The sequence below is a fragment of the Alternaria infectoria genome, assembly GCF_024043175.1.
Source record: "Alternaria infectoria strain BMP 0036 chromosome Unknown scaffold_12, whole genome shotgun sequence".
Lineage (NCBI taxonomy): Eukaryota > Fungi > Ascomycota > Dothideomycetes > Pleosporales > Pleosporaceae > Alternaria > Alternaria infectoria.
The window spans coordinates 24948-41250 of NW_026250701.1; the positions used below are offsets into that span (position 1 = coordinate 24948).

General features: G+C 51.6%; 5 protein-coding genes across 5 annotated transcripts; 4 read left to right on the top strand and 1 right to left on the bottom strand.

Moving 5' to 3' along the window:
• Positions 1-506: 506 nt before the first annotated feature.
• Positions 507-2252, top strand: J4E92_007250 (uncharacterized protein; the record flags this gene model as incomplete). The annotated part of the gene is made up of 4 exons (XM_051498613.1): positions 507-678; positions 741-947; positions 1007-1174; positions 1237-2252. 4 exons carry the CDS (start codon positions 507-509, stop codon positions 2250-2252), a joined length of 1563 nt encoding a protein of 520 aa, XP_051350887.1.
• Positions 2253-4210: 1958 nt separating this feature from the next.
• Positions 4211-6705, top strand: J4E92_007251 (uncharacterized protein; the record flags this gene model as incomplete). Its single annotated transcript, XM_051498614.1, has 2 exons — positions 4211-5354; positions 5564-6705. The coding sequence occupies 2 exons, from the start codon at positions 4211-4213 to the stop codon at positions 6703-6705; spliced, it is 2286 nt and encodes a 761-aa protein (XP_051350888.1).
• Positions 6706-6829: 124 nt separating this feature from the next.
• Positions 6830-7466, bottom strand: J4E92_007252 (uncharacterized protein; the record flags this gene model as incomplete). The annotated part of the gene is made up of 2 exons (XM_051498615.1): positions 6830-7412; positions 7462-7466. 2 exons carry the CDS (start codon positions 7464-7466, stop codon positions 6830-6832), a joined length of 588 nt encoding a protein of 195 aa, XP_051350889.1.
• A 3025-nt stretch (positions 7467-10491) lies between these two features.
• J4E92_007253 (uncharacterized protein) lies at positions 10492-12444 on the top strand (the record flags this gene model as incomplete). Its single annotated transcript, XM_051498616.1, has 3 exons — positions 10492-10495; positions 10549-11115; positions 11369-12444. 3 exons carry the CDS (start codon positions 10492-10494, stop codon positions 12442-12444), a joined length of 1647 nt encoding a protein of 548 aa, XP_051350890.1.
• Positions 12445-13081: 637 nt separating this feature from the next.
• J4E92_007254 (uncharacterized protein) lies at positions 13082-15140 on the top strand (the record flags this gene model as incomplete). Its single annotated transcript, XM_051498617.1, has 2 exons — positions 13082-13600; positions 14580-15140. The coding sequence occupies 2 exons, from the start codon at positions 13082-13084 to the stop codon at positions 15138-15140; spliced, it is 1080 nt and encodes a 359-aa protein (XP_051350891.1).
• Between the last annotated feature and the right edge of the window lie 1163 nt (positions 15141-16303).

A 16303-nucleotide genomic window follows, 5' to 3' on the forward strand; every position in this document is an offset into this window, starting at 1 on the left:
GGGGCAGGAGAATTTCCCCCGCATTCGACCTTACCTGTTGTACCACGGACCGCGCCATACACGGCTAGTGCTGAGGTCCATGTCGGGCATCGGGTCATTTGAGTCCAGCCCTGCATACATCCCCGGACCTGAGTACACGGTCTTGATATTGAAGCTGACGGTGTTGAGTAAGGCAGACTATCATAACACGGCATTTATCCGCACGGCAGAGAGAATTAGCCTCATATTTCCAGGTATGGAGCAATGACACTTGGTGGTGGTTGTATCGTCGCAAGACAGGCATTCGTATTTCCTTTGATCAACGGTCATGCTTCATGATGAAGGATGCGCCAACCGTACCACCGGGCACAAACCCCGCAAAGCCAAGAAGAAAGCGAGGCAGATCCAGCATCCCTTTGTCGGTTCGACGGTTTCTTTGAACCGGTGAAGTGCTTGGCTTCGAGTATGTAAGTTGAAGAAGTGCCATCCTGACGCTACACTGAGTACCTATCTCAACCGGAAAAACTATGGCACCAGCAGTTGCAGGCCCTGGCGACGGCATTATCGAGCGCCTCGTCGCCGCCGATACGGTACGATGGTGGAACAAGCCAAACCTCCGACGTCTCTACCTATTGCTGGTACCTTTCTGCTTCTTCATTGAGTCTACTTCTGGATTTGATAGCTCAATGATGAATGGAAGTAAGTAGATACTACTACGGAGTTCCTTGAGATGTGATACTGATCAAGTATGACGCTTTCAGTGCAAGCTCTTCACTACTGGCAAGAATACTTCAATCATCCCAAAGGAGGCCAACTCGGATTGCTTGTCGCCTGCTACAACCTCGGCGCTATATCGAGTATTCCGTTCGTTTCCATCGTGTCTGATCATCTTGGAAGGCGGAAGAGTATCGTCTTGGGGTCCACGATTATGATCATCGGAGCAGTAATGCAGGGCTTGTCGCAGAACCGTGAGTACCTTCAGCATGCTTATTGCATTCAGACATTCTTGTAACTAACACGCATGCAGTCGCCATGTTTATCTTCAGTCGAATTTTCCTTGGCCATGGTATTGTCTATGCAATTATCTCCGGCGCCGCTCTTCTCGGCGAACTAGGCCATCCCAAAGAGCGACAGTTCTTAGGTAGTCTCTTCAATGCATTCTTTGGAGTAGGCTCAGTTCTCGGAGCGGGTATAGGTGAGTAAAATATCTCCACGAAAGGTGGATGAATGCATGCTAATCTCGGCTCCGATGTATAGTCGTGCGTACGCTACTTATTCCGAGCGACTGGTCTTGGCGCCTCCCCTCCATCCTCCAAGCAGGCCCTTCTGTCATTCAAATCATCTTCGCATTCACAGTCCCGGAAAGCCCTCGATGGCTAGTTTCGAAAGATCGGAGCGAAGAAGCTCTTGAGATCTTGATCAAGTACCATGCGGAAGGCGATGCATCGGCTGAGCTACCTCACCTTGAGATTGCTGAGATCAGGAAAGCCCTGGAGTTGGAGAACGAATCGCGACAACGTGGCTGGGCCGAGCTCTTCCAATCCAAAGGCATGCGACACCGTGCCCTTGTCGCCGCCGGCCTTGGCATTTTCGTCCAGTACAGCGGCAACAATCTCATCAGCCAATACCTTGTGCCTATCCTGGAAAAGATCGGTATTGAAGATAGTCATACCCAGGTGCGCTACAACGTCGGCTCAGAAGCATGGGGCTTCCTCATGGCGCTTGTCATGGCAACTGTCACACCCCGATACCCACGTCGCAGGATGTATCTGCTGTGTGCGAGTTGCTTATTGTGCGTGTATACCGCTTGGACCATTGCTCAGGCTCGTAATCGCCAGACTGGATCTAAAGAGACAGGCTATGCGGTTCTGGTCATGATCTTTCTCTACAAGCCCGCCTACAACATCGCCTACAATGCCCTCACATATGTCTACATGGTCGAAATCTTCCCCTACTACGTCCGAACCAAGGGTCTCTCATGGTTTCAACTCTTCAATCGTTGCTCCGTCATGCTTGGATCCTTCACCAATCCCATCGGACTGGAAGACCTTGACTGGAAGTTCCTCTTCGTCTACATTGCTTTGCTGTGTTGCGAGATTGTGTTCATCTACTTCCTGTTCCCGGAAACGTACGGAAAAACATTGGAAGAGCTTACTTTCTTGTTTGAAAGTGAAAAGGATGATGCCGATGCGCTCGCTGCAACCACCGCCAAGGTCATGGGTCAGGATAGCAACGCCATCGAGCTTCATGAAGCGCCAGACAAGAAGGCCTAAGTCGCAAGTAAAGTGGTGGCTGGGACTGAGGTCGATGGATCTTGCAAATGACGTTGCATTTGGCGCTCACAAGGCGGGTTTTGAGGCCGCTTGGAAGTGAGCCGCATTCCTTCGAGCGGGTATGAAACGGTCGTGGATGAAAATAGTGGAGATGGAGACGCACAATTTGTGGCTGTTCAACACAAGTCAGTGTTGCTCGCGGTCGTCTCCGGTAATGAATCATGAACTGGTTCTCCCTTTCTCGTGTAAGATTTTGCATCGCTCATTGTGGCTCGCAATGAACACTTCGGGGTCGTGCAACATTAATGAAGCCATGGCTGACATCAGCTCAACACCTTTGCAATGTTACCCGTCTGCCCGTTCAACGTTCCGATGTAGCATGCGGCGCAGCAATATATCAAACCATACCTTGCATGCAACGCCTGAAGAGGCTGGAAATTGCGCGGATCTCCACTTCCGTTCATAAGTTTGTTTCGATGACACAACGCACCAATGGCCCGCTCTTCCATGCGACCATGACACCGATCAAGCGACAGCGGCTACAGAAAACAGATCTCCGACTGATCGGGACCTGTGGGGTATCTTCCGAACGAATGGGAATCTGGCGGCTTTGAAACAACAACAGATGGGTATAAGCTTGGCCAGTGAGGGTACGCAACGATCGCAATGCAGCCTTGATAGCCGCGACCCGGCAGACTGGATTTAGCGTACGCCGGTGTTAGTACACGTCTCAGTACTAGGGAACACCGAATCGCATGTTCAGCCTCAAGCCACCGTAGTATCAAGTCAGTAAGCGAAGTGTTGGTTGTAGAGGGAGGGCTAGCTACGAGGTGTCAGACGATGGTCCATCATAACACACCTGATATGCTTCGGCTACTCTAGAGGAAGGCAGTTGTCACGCTCCTGCTTGACACTGGGAGACGCCGTCACGTGAAGCTTGCTTCATGCATGCATGCGTTGTTTGCTTTGCACCGAGATGCCAAATGCACGATAGACGCGACGTGGAATATTCGAAAAATAGACGCATGGCTAAATATTCCACGGCGCTGATAGGTGGCTATTAATAAGTGGGGTTATCGGCCCCGCGCTTAACGATAGCGCGACCCCGCTATCTGAACCCCCAAAAATTCGTCGAAACATCCCGAGGCCGTCGTTCCCACCACCTCCACAACCACCCACGTCGCGCGAGTTCACGCGATACCTCCGAGGCTGGAAAGCGGCATCGCCATTCGCTCACCGAGCAAAACCAACATGTTTCCCCAATCCCGCGCTCCTTACATTGGCTGCAGCGTCCGATGAGGCTCGAAGCGCTTATACGACTGTGCCTCATTGATGCATCGTCATCGAAACGTGACCTCATGGAGGGGCCAAAAGCTAAGAATACGCCTAGCTGCATATGTTTTAATACTACAGCGCCAACGAGAATACGCTAGCCTAGCCATGCGGCCATCCCAGCGGTTATACACATGCTCTGTACGGCTACACCCACAGCGGTGACCCGGCTTGACAGCTCCCGACGCCCGCGCCGCACGCAGGTGTCGTGGAGATGGCCTTCAGCCGCCTTTCTTGGCATGCTTTTCTGGAGGTTGGGTCTGGTCCTTGCGGCTAGCTCGTGTCGTGAATGGTGCGTTTGCTCGGCAATGCACCGGTTTCCAGAACGAAGGCATAGTTTGCATGTACGCCGCAGTAACAGTGCTGTTTGATGTTTCGAGCAGGCTCCAATCATGGAAATGGCTTGTGGAGGCTTATACTGCAGCTCGATGTTGTTATAGTATGGTGATGGACGCCGATGGTAAGTACCTGGTATCAGTCTACTGCTTCTCTCCAGTCTGGCACTGCTCTACTATCCTGCACGAAGCAACATATTCTCATCGTTCTCCACTATCTACGTACCTAATTCGTATTCACGTATTCTTTTAATGCCTTACCCGATATCCACATCAGGCTACTATCCCAACATGTCTCGTTCTCCTCGCACTCCTATGCGTTCGCCTGCTTTTCCAGACATTCCAATCTACCTGGACACCGGCGATGAGCGCATCACCGCGAAGACATATGGTACAACACCAACTACGCCAACTACACCAGACATCATCCCTCCTCAACGCCCAACACACCTGAGCCCGTCGCATATCAACGCGCCACCCATCAGCCCGGCCGAGCCGAGCCCCACAACCACTATCGAGACCTCTAGTTGTCGTTCAATCATCTGGCCGATTCCAGAGCCACCACCAGAGGTGCAGTATCAGCAGGACTCTCGCCGACCGACCCTTCGGTTCTTCCCTACGCAGCGTCCCCGAATTCGCCTCGATGATGTCCATTCTTTACAAATTCCCTCCATCAATGAGAAGACACCCATCACTGAGCATCATCCTGGTCTCGGTATTAATGGTCTACCTAAGCCACCTTCGATCGAGATATCCCCACCCAACAACGGCGAGTCTGATTCAGGGCCAAACATAGCACAGCGAATTGAGGAGACGTTGTGGCGCTACAGTGCCTCAGGGAATGTACTGAAGCGATGGCTACTAGAACTCGTCAGCTGGCTGTTTAGTGCTGTCTGTATGGCCGCTGTCATTGGTGTACTCATCAAGCTCAAGGATGAGCCATTGACCAAATGGGCCTTGGCGGAAAAGACTGGTCTGACACTCAACGCGTATATATCGATCCTCTCCAAGATGGCTGGTGCTGCCTTGATCCTTCCAGTATCCGAGGCGCTGGGTCAGCTGAAGTGGAGCTGGTTCCTGGAGCATTCCAAACAGATGTGGGATTTCGAAATCTTCGACAACGCATCTAGAGGACCGTGGGGCTCTCTCTTGCTGCTCGTACGGACCAAGGGGAAAGCTCTGGCCGCTTTAGGGGCCATGATCATGCTTTGCTCGTTGGCTCTGGATCCATTCTTCCAGCAAGTAGTAGACTTTCCGGATCGTTGGGCGCTACAAGAGAAGGGTAGCACCATACCCAGGGTTGTAGACTATCGGCCCGCATTCGTGCCTGCGTTCCTTGGCGGCTTCGAGATGGCATCGGAAGACAGGGCCCTTGCTTCTGTTGCCAGGGAGTTCTTTTACGAAAATGGCACTACGGTTGTTCCATTTGGAAATGGTAAGTAAAGTCGTCATGCGGACTATGTACGAGACATGCACTTACACTGGATACAGGAACCAGACCTGACATTCCTCTCTCTTGTCCCACCAGCAACTGCACTTGGCCCGAATACGAGACTTTAGCAGTCTGCAGTACTTGTTCAGACGTGTCTGACGAGCTTGATCTTGCGTACGCTTGCATGAACAGTACTATAGACTGGAGCGTAGATTGGATTGGCCCACCAGGCGATATGCCCTATCCGAATGGCACATTGTGCGGCTACTTCCTCAATGCGACCAGCGATGCGCCGATCTTCATATCCGGATATGTTGCCGATGCAGAGACGCAATCCGGACTCGGTGAAGCTCTCCTAGTACGCACAGTCCCGCTCACCGATTTCGATACGAAGATGCCACTCTATGGTGCAGGTTCTATCAAATTCAAGAGCAGACGGCACGTTCTGTTCGACGCCCTCATTGCCTCAGCAGCAGCTGGGCCCTCTAGCGTTTACGAGAAGAAGGCTCCCATAGTACACGAGTGTGTACTGTCATGGTGTGTCCAAACCATCAAGTCATCCTATGAGTATGGTCAATACAATGAGAACATCACATCCACCTTCTTGGACGATGGCCCGGGACCCGCATCATGGCCTTGGGAAAGCTTCGACACCGAAGGCGGTGTCTTCTTCGTCTACGCCCAGAACATCACCATCGAACCACCCGCTGCAAGCCGCTCGCCGTTGACGATCTTCAACGAAACTTATCAGCTCGACAACTACACTGCCATGAATGCTTTGACTTACTTTGACGATTTCTTTCCTTCGTACTATACTGCCGAGAACACGACTGCGACGCCGCGGATCAGGTACAGAAACTTTGAAGGCGGTCCAACTAGTCAGGAAATGGTTTTCAATGCGTGGGAAGCTCCAAACAACGTTACTCATCATGTCGAGAGACTAGCTACAGCTATGACTAATGTCATAAGGTCATCACCTAGCAAGAAGATGATTAATGGTGAAGCCTACAGTCGAGAGAACTACGTTTCGGTTCGCTGGGAATGGCTCACGCTTCCTCTTGGTCTCCTTTGTATTTCTTTCATTTTTCTGGCCGCGACTGTTGCTAAGTCCGCTGTGGAGCGGGATCGAGTTGGGGTGTGGAAGACGTCCGCGTATGCAACGTTACTGTACGGCCTACCGGATGAGATGCAACAAAAGATCACCAGATCTGGCAGCACTGGAACTCCGAGAGCCAAAGCAAAAGAACTGAAAGTAAAATTACAACCTAATCATGGCTGGAGGGTATCCGGGAATTTGTTCTCCCCATTCGTCTCCAAACCGAGATCGAATCAACCACCTCCGGGCTGGATCTGAGCTGCCCAGCAGTCGACAGAAAGAGAAGGAAAAAGAGCTCGCTTTGATGATGTCTCAAAGTCGTCGCCTTCTGGTACACTTGGTAGCAGAGGCATAAAAATACAAATTCGACTTCCATATTACCTCACCAACTTCCGAAAAGTGCTTCGATTCCTCGCTCAATGATGGATCTCTTCGGATTGGCACCATGTCCACGAATACCTCTTGGGTTGGCACCATGTCCACGGATACCCCTTGGGTTGGCACCACTTCCGCGAATGCCTCTTGGGTTGGCACCCTTTCCACGAATGCCTCGAGCACTGATGCTCCTTGGATTAGCACCCTTCCCACGGATACCTCTTGGGTTGGCGCCATGTCCACGGATACCCCTCGGGTTGGCACCTTTCCCACGGATGCCTCTCGCGTTGATGCTTCTTGGGTTGGCGCCCTTTCCACGAATACCCCTTGGGTTGGCACCGTGTCCTCGAATGCCTCTCTCTTCCAGGCTATCCTCGGCTTCCAATGAGTCTGTTCCATCATCCAAGTCGTCTTCATCGTCCTCTGATGTCAAATCTTCACTACGGCTCTCGACAAATACATCGTACGTCGACACTTCGGGAAGCGCTTCGATGATGGGAACTCGACGGAAGAGGTCTTGGAAACGTTTGACTACAGATACGTCGCTGCGGCTCTCGATGAACGAAGGGTCTCTTGGGACGACATGCTGCCTATGTGTTAGTCTTGTTTCGATCACCACTGGCCTCGGCTGTTGCTTACATCATATGAAGCTACAGGTGCAGCGAAGTTGGGAAGGGCTAGAGCCGCGACTACAAGAAAGATACGAGCGTGCATGGTGAACAGCGCAGTGGTGGTCCCTGGTAGTGGTTGCTGTCGTCAAGTGGCAGTGGCGGTCGTGGAGCGGGATGGTATGTGGGCACCAATATGTAAGAGTTGGGGTTCGAGTGGGTTGTGCGCTTGCAATGATCTCAGCCGATGAGACTGCAAACGTAGGAAATGCTCGAGCATTTATCCGTCGACTTGGATCTCCAGCAACGACGACATTCGAACATCACACGACAGGCTCATTTCCACTATCCCTCCACGGCGCTTCAACCCGCTATGGCCTCACACTGATAACCGCCTCTGAGGCCACCCACACGACACGCTATGCATGGGACAGCGAGAGACAAGGTTCGCGTCATGCGCATCTTGTACGATCATTGGGGAGACGGGGTGTGGGCATGATCGCTGGGTACCAATTCGGCAAGGTGAAACGCAAAGGCCGAGTTATTGGAACACAAGGCGTTAGGCATGGTGCTCGTGGAGGCCTGCGAACGCGACGCAATGGACCAGGAGATTTCCGCGGATTTCATCACACTGAGTTATCACGTTCGAAGCGCTCGAAGAGCAGGGCTTTCTACAAGGCGACTCTACAGAGTCGAGATTCTGTAAGTACGGTTCATCACCTGCAATTGCCCTAATTTTCATCAAGTGCAAGAACGAATTCTAACCAATTGAAGGGTTCTAACGGTGTGATGTGGCTTGGCGGCGTTTTGAACCGACCCCGGGAGTCGAAGCGATTGGTCCTGCACGATTGGTACCTTACGCCAATCAACCGTCCCCGCGACCTAGTCACAGACTGTCCGCACACGTGACTCACCCAGCGTTACGCTTTCGTCAGTCTCTTCCGCCGAGATCGATAGACATTCAAGAAGCTTGGTTCGCAAGATGAAGTCACAGTTTTGACTATTGCTACTGCATTCAATTCTCCTTTGTTTTTTGTAGAGTTATCCTTTCGTCAGACAGCTGAGATGGATTCGCATTTGCTATGTTTCCATTGATTGAGATGCAATGTACATTTACCAGGGTTTCGACCATTTTGACAACTCTGGCTAGATCTCCCGAATACTCCCAAGCCCAGTTCGTGATGGACTGACATTGATCTGTACGAAATTCTTCCGTTGCAACACGACTCTGCATTGGACTTCAAGATAGCCAATAGTCTGAGGTACGGTGATGGTTGACCAATCGCACGCTACGACTAAGCGCTCGACTTCCACACTGACGTTATCTCGAAGCCCCAACCATGTGCCTTACAGAGATCACCCACGATGTGGCTGCAATTTCACCTTCACTTCCGCTGCGGTGTTGCGAGGGAAACCATGCAACACACGCTCGGCGAGCCCATGCGCAAGCAATCACAAAGTCCATGCAATGTGATATCAACCACGCCCAGGGCTTCGTCCTTGATGCATCCCGATACCAAGGTCTCTCGGACAGCCTCAACGTACGCGGCCGTCTCGGCGACCACTTCAGCTTCCACATGAGAACGTGGCCAAGCAACCTTGGAGTGCTGCGTTCATAATGCTCGTTCGCCTGATGTGGTTCCGACCCGTCTTTTGGGTTGACGGTAAGTAAGCGCGAGACACTCATCGCTTCACCGTGTATTCGTTGGTAGTACCAATCGTGCATGTCTGGGTAGGGATGGACGGTACCTGGGTATACGCATGGCAGTACTACGTGGTCCCTTGAGCTTAGCATCTCCCTGTCGAGACATGCGCAAAACCGCATTCCCTCCTACGTCATAAGACTCATCTGTGTTTGCGTGCGACACCTCCCTATCATCTCATACAATTCACCCTGGGCATGCACTTCATCAGCAAAGCTCCCCAGGTCTCGATCAACGTGCCGCGAATGAAATTCACTTGCAGAGGCACCTCATTTTTTTATTTATCCTTCGTCCATAGCCTTGACTTAGCGGGATAGATACAGTGACAGTAGTCATTCAGAGCCCTAATGTTTCTGCCAGCTGCTCAGGTGCAGTTCGGTCTCGCTTTAACCCGGCATAATACGCATGAAGAGGGGAGTGCAATCGTTTAGAGTCATCAGGTTATGGATACACGACTATAAAGATATGCTTCAGTTATGGGTACTGCCGCGATAGGTACCTAGGTAGCACAAATTCTTTGGGGTAGCTTCGACTCCAGGGCTCGCTGCTCAAGATCGGGCCGCTATTTCCAGGCCCCGTCGGGTGGCCCCACCCCCTCGCCTCGAACAGGCAGCCTTGCGCTCTGCCTAGCGTCCCCCCCATGATGACAGCTCAACTCCAGCGCTTAACTACTCATTGCACTTGTCAATCCATGTGGCTCTCAACGGTTCAATACGCAGTAGCGACGGCAATGCCACGCCTCGGCGCTACCACGATGGCACGATCTCGGCCCCTTATCGCCGCGAAACCCGCTGTGGGCGCTAAGTCTCCCGCTCTGACAGGTCTAACGATGATGCCGAGCGTGTATAGGAGACTTTCCCATCGCCAACCTCAACTTGTTAACCATACCCGCATGCAGACTTGGTGATCACTAACTGCTCTAGAACCTGAGCCCAGAACTGTGCTGCGCTTTCTACGCGAGCTGCAGAACGTTCGGCGTTTAAGCGCTCGATTGTTGATCGAACTGACATACTACAGGAGGCTAACAATGATGGTATTCAGCACTGCTTTCAGGGCGTCACCTCCTGACCGCTCATGTGGGCTCCAGATCCCGTCAAAGGAACATTTGCATAATGTCACGACCACGCGGAGGACTCCTACCTCTTACACTCGTGCAACGGCAGCATCCGTACTCGTCATCTCCGAATCAAGGGCCCAACACGACTCCTCCGCCATCCTATCGAGCTTCTGTCCACGAGAAGCATCGTCTCGACTTCCCAGGGCGCATAGAGCGAAAGCTAGCGCAATACAATGCTTCGCAGAGTGTTTACAAACGCTGGCTGTTCGAGATCATTAGTGTGGCGACCAGCGCTGTCTGCATGGGTAAGACATCGTCAACTTTGCTTGATATGTACATCTGCTAACCAAGAGTGCAGGTATAATTATCGGACTACTCTACTATCTCCACGATCAATCTCACAACAAATGGCCGTCAGGCCTGACGATAATCACGGTTCTTTCGAAAATCGCTTCCGCAGCGCTCATTCTACCTATATCGGAGGCTATCGGGCAGCTGAAATGGACATGGTTTCATGGGAAGAAGTCTAGAGACGCATTCGACTTCGAGATATTTGACAAAGCATCGCGCGGTGCATGGGGATCGTTCATGCTCCTGTGCCGAACGAAGGGCAAATCACTTGCCGCACTAGGTGCACTGTTGACAGTCCTGCTGCTTGCGATTGATACTTTCTTCCAGCAGGTTACCGACCTCAATGAGCGTTGGAAGCTACAGGGCAACAGCTCGATTCCACGAACCGTACGATATACCCCTTCCCTCGCCCTTACATACGACAGCACCTGGGACAACGAACCCGTGGCCACGATGAACCAAGACCTCAAGAGGACCCTGGATCCATTTTTCTTCGACCAAAATGGCACACGTCCTTTTCTCACCGAGGGTGGTCCTCAGGCTGAGATACCACTAGTATGTCCAACTAGTAGATGTGAGTGGCCGGCCTATCAGTCTTTGGGAGTCTGCAGTGCCTGCGAAGATGTGTCATACCTACTTGAATATGATTGTCTCCCCATGAAGATGGACTGGATTAGAAACTCAACTGGTCCTGGAACGGAGGATACATATCCCAATGGTGAGATGAGCCTTTTATCATCGACTGTCAGTCTCGGCAATACCAAGCAAGGCCGCCGACCAACCTGTGCAGGTTGAATATTACCATGGCTAATATCATTGTGATATAGGTACTGCTTGTGGCTATTTCCTGAATGCGACGAGTTCACTGCCTGTTCTGATGTCCGGGTACAGAGTCGAAAACAGCACGGATTCCCCTTATGGAGAGACCCTTCTCATGCGCACGCTACCGCTCGTCACAAACCCTTTGAGGTCACCGCTGTACGGGGGTTCTATCAACTTCAAGCACATCAACTATCCTATCATCGATGCGATAATCGTAAGCGCAGCGGATGGCTCCTCCGAGAGCGTCTATCGCAAAGCCCTCCCAGTGGCTCACGAATGTGTCTTATCCTGGTGTGTAAAGACACTTCGCTCCTCATACGCACGAGGAGGTTACAAAGAGGAGGTCATCGAGACCTTTACCAACACGACACAGATCGAGTACCCATGGTGGGGCGAGAGTGTGGGGCTTGGCATGACGCTGACTGAGTTTGATGCAAATATCACGATAACTCCACCTACCAACGACAACTATACGACCACTTATGGCGTCTCAAACGAGACGTTCATGAACACAATCTTTGTTCTGGACGAAGTGTTCCCCTCCCTGATTACTGTCACCGAGCCATCGGCCAAGCCATATCTGAAGATCAGAACTAGCTTCATCGATCAGGTCATGTTTCGAGAAGTTCGGTTCAACCCATGGCTTGCTCCCAATAACGTCACCTACCACATGGAAAGGATAGCACATGCTCTAACGAACGCAGTTAGGTCTGATGCTAACAGCAATGAGCTCATCGTTGGAAGCGCCTCATCCCCAGAGACTTATGTGGTGGTTCATTGGGGTTGGCTTACATTCCCTCTGCTTCTCCTTTTCCTAAGCATCGCATTCTTGGTGGCTACAATGATCAAGACTTCACAACACGCATACGATGATATCGGCAACTGGAAGACTTCCGCCATGCCGACGCTGATATACAGCCTGCCAAAAGACCTTCAACAGGACTTCAAGACACCGGCAGCATCAACGCGCACCTTGCATAGAAGGTCGAAGAAGGTTAGGATCAGGCTCATGCCAAAACAAGGCTGGAGAGTCTCTGGTATAGTTCAGCCCGCGCCGGTAGCTCCACCTGGTTTTATATAGCCACAAAGTCTTGCCCGTTATAGACACGAAAATGATGAAGTTTTCAAAATGCGCGCCAAGATCGGCATGTGATCCAGTCGTACGCGAAAGGCATTTGAGGCTCGGTACCAATCGCTTATGCAGCCAATATGCTCGATTCTCTGCGCAACAGCGCAACATGACAAAGAGCCTGGCATGAGCGCGTCTGTATTGCGACAACAGCTCCGCATGCCTAGTCGGCGTCAAAGCCAGCGGTAGACCGACCGGTGTCATTGGCTCCTACCGCCAAGCCACACGCGAGTTCAACATGGTAGCCTGGGTAGAAATGGCAAGTCTGCACGACCATGGAGTCGCAGCTGCTAAGCGCTAGAACCGTTCCTTCGGCGGCTTTTATCTCCTGTTAGCAGGCCTAGTGTGTATTCGGCGGCTAGTTATCTTCAGTTGTAGGATGTGTATACACCACAGCGTGGAATTGCCGGACCAACCTCATTCCCACTCCAAGCTGGGGTAACGGAACCTCATAAACGCCTATACAATCGATACGATAACGCGTCGCATTCACTTCCCAGTCGTTGAGCATCATCGATCGATCCACAAATCTCCCATGAGCGGACTACCTAGTTATCCATCCGCCATCTCAACTCACCCACGCAACCAAATGACAGCACTTCCGCAGTACGAACCTTCGAGACAGTTACCGCAAGACGTCCAGAACAATGAGCGCTACACATCGCCATCATCCAGCCCTGACGAAAACGGAAAGAGACCACTGGATCTGGTACAACGTCTAGAGAAGAAGTTGGCCGAGTACAATGCATCCCAGAATGTTTTCAAGAGGTGGCTTTTTGAGTTAGCCAGCTGGCTAATAAGCGCGTTGTGCATGGGCGCGGTCATCGGGATCTATATCACTATCAGTGGGCAGGAGATGGCCAAGAGCGAGCAGTACCTCACAATATCCAACACACTAGGAAAGATAGCATCCGCTACACTCATCGTGCCGACCTCGGAAGCACTTGGACAGCTCAAATGGAATTGGTTTCACAAATCTAACGCGATGTGGGATTTTGAAATCTTCGACAAGGCGTCACGGGGTGCATGGGGAGCTACGCTGCTCCTCTTTCGCACAAAAGGACGATCGCTGGCTGCCCTAGGTAAGCTGTGGTCGTACGAATTGCATGTGAGAAATACACTGACTTCGTGTCTTTACCTCTGCAGGAGCCCTACTGATTGTGTTGCTGCTTGCTATCGACACTTTTTTTCAGCAAGTGGTGACATTCCCGGATCGTTGGGCCCTGCAAACGGCATCAAGCTCCATTCCAATCGTCAAGACGTACAGTCCGCCTATTGCCAAGATATTCATGAAGGGTTCTGAACAGGGCTCGATCGATGAAATTACGGCACCTGTTATCAGAAGCTATTTTTATGAAAACGGATCGATACCTGTGCCGTTCGGAAGTGGATTTCGTCCGGATATACCACTTTCCTGCCCTTCCAGTAAATGCACCTGGCCTGTCTACGACACCCTTGCGACGTGCAGCAGTTGCATGGATGTTTCTGAAGATCTTGACATCACGTACGCCTGCTTGAATACCACAATCGATTGGAGTGCCAAATGGGACGGTCCATTAGTAGATGTACCATACCCGGTCGGAAACGTTTGCGGTCATTTCCTCAACCTTACTTCACCTACGCCGATACTTCTCTCAGGCCATGTGATGGGCGAAAACGGCACTACAAATTCAACTGACGAGGTCTTGCTAATGCGCATGATCCCTCTCTCTGATTTGGACACGAAAGAACCCTATTACGGCACTGGATCGTTCGCCTTCAAAGATATCCGCTATCCCATCGCCGACGGTCTTGTTGCGTCAGCATCGAAGGGTGCGGAAAGTGTCTATCGTCACGAGCCTCCTGTGGTGCACGAGTGCATGCTGTCTTGGTGCGTACGGCGAGTGAGATCATCGTACGAGTGGGGCGTATACAGCGAGATTACCGAGAGAACGTTTCTTGACATCGCAACTGATCATGATCCTTGGCCTTGGACAGTCGTCGGTGAATTCTTCACATATTGGCCAAACATCACTTTGGAAGCACCAGCCGTGGAGTCCCCGGATACCAATGTCACTTACTCTGTATGGAACGATACTGCTTTCCAGATCATGAACACCTGGGACGATTTCTTCCCGTCATTCTACACAGCTGCGGGTGAAGACTCAGAGCCCATTTTGAGGTTTAGGAATTACCCTGATGGGCCATCTACTCGCTTCATTGACTTCAACCCATGGCTCGCGCCAAACAACGTTACGCGTCACATGGAAGGGTTGGCATCAGCCCTTACCAACGTCATGCGATCGAACTCTAAGTCTAACGAAGCGCTCCTCGGTGAGGCATACAATCTAGAGAAGTTTGTCCACATCAACTGGCCGTGGCTCATATTCCCGTTGCTGCTTCTATTACTGAGCCTAGTGTTCTTGGTCGCTACCATCATCAAAACATCGAATGATACCGACACGGGGTTTTGGAAGACTTCGGCCATGCCAACGTTGATGTATGGTCTACCACAAGATATGCGGAAGGACAGCATCTCAACCACGAGCTCGGATGGCGCATCGCATCACGATCCCCGCAAGGTTAGAATTAGGCTCTTGCCAAAGCAGGGCTGGAGAGTGTCGGGACAGGTGCACCCCGCACCGACAGCTCCACCTGGCTTCATATAAATGCCAAGATCTCTCGTAATACATACACACATAGACAATGCATATAGTTATAATAATACATGATCTATGATGAATAGCTACATCTAAGGCTGGTTTTGGCGCGCCATCGTCATCGCAGGGCCAATCTCGCTTGCTGAACCCTGGCTCGTCCAACGCGTCCCGCTGAACCCTCACGTCTTTTCTCTTCGTCCCAGCTTCATCACCCAGAGCTATCCTCCGTCTTCGGTCACCAGGAGATCCTTGATCTTTACTGCATCTAAAGTCGCTATACTTGCCAGCCTGATATGGCCATGTCGGTCCCCGCGCTCGGTAGCTGCCAGCCAGTTGGTATGCCGCAGCGCTAACAGCAAAGCTCTCATAGGCGCACGATAACGAAGCGCACGCTCAACGTCGAAGATCAAGATGCGCAGCTTAGCGCCACGACTCTACCATGACTGAAGGCATACTCGCAGCCGGCAGTTCAAGATGTATAGCTTGTTAGGCGCCGGTGCGCTGTCATCTTACCCTCGAGCAGCGATCGAACGACCAGCCTTACCGCGAGAACACCCCCCTTCGCGTCTCGTGTTTCTCATCACGGCCCGATCCTCATCTATGCGAGTCTCACCGAGATGGCTTCCATTCCAAACGCGATACGATACCAACCTTCGTGGACACAAAAACGCGGACAACATGAAGGACGACATGCGCCAGGGTCGCTAGACTCTTCAGAAGACAAGAAATCATCGCTCGACTTCACGCAACGAATCGAGAGAAAGTTAGCCGAGTACAACTCGTCGGACAACGTCTTCAAGAGATGGCTATTTGAGATGATGAGTTGGTTGCTCAGTGCATCGTGTATGATAGCGATCATCTGCATCTACCTTCGAATCAACGGCCAACCCATGTCGCTGGACGGATCCTATCTCACCTGGACGAATGTCTTGGGTAAAGTCTCTTCGGCTGCGTTGATCGTTCCAACATCAGAGGCGCTCGGTCAACTGAAATGGCATTGGTTCCATAGATCCAATGCTATGTGGGATTTTGAGATATTCGACAAAGCTTCCAGGGGACCTTTGGGTGCCCTAATGTTACTATTCCGGACAAAGGGCCGTTCTTTAGCGGCGCTCGGCGCGCTCTTAATTGTACTACTTCTTGCGATCGACACCTTCTTTCAGCAAGTTGTC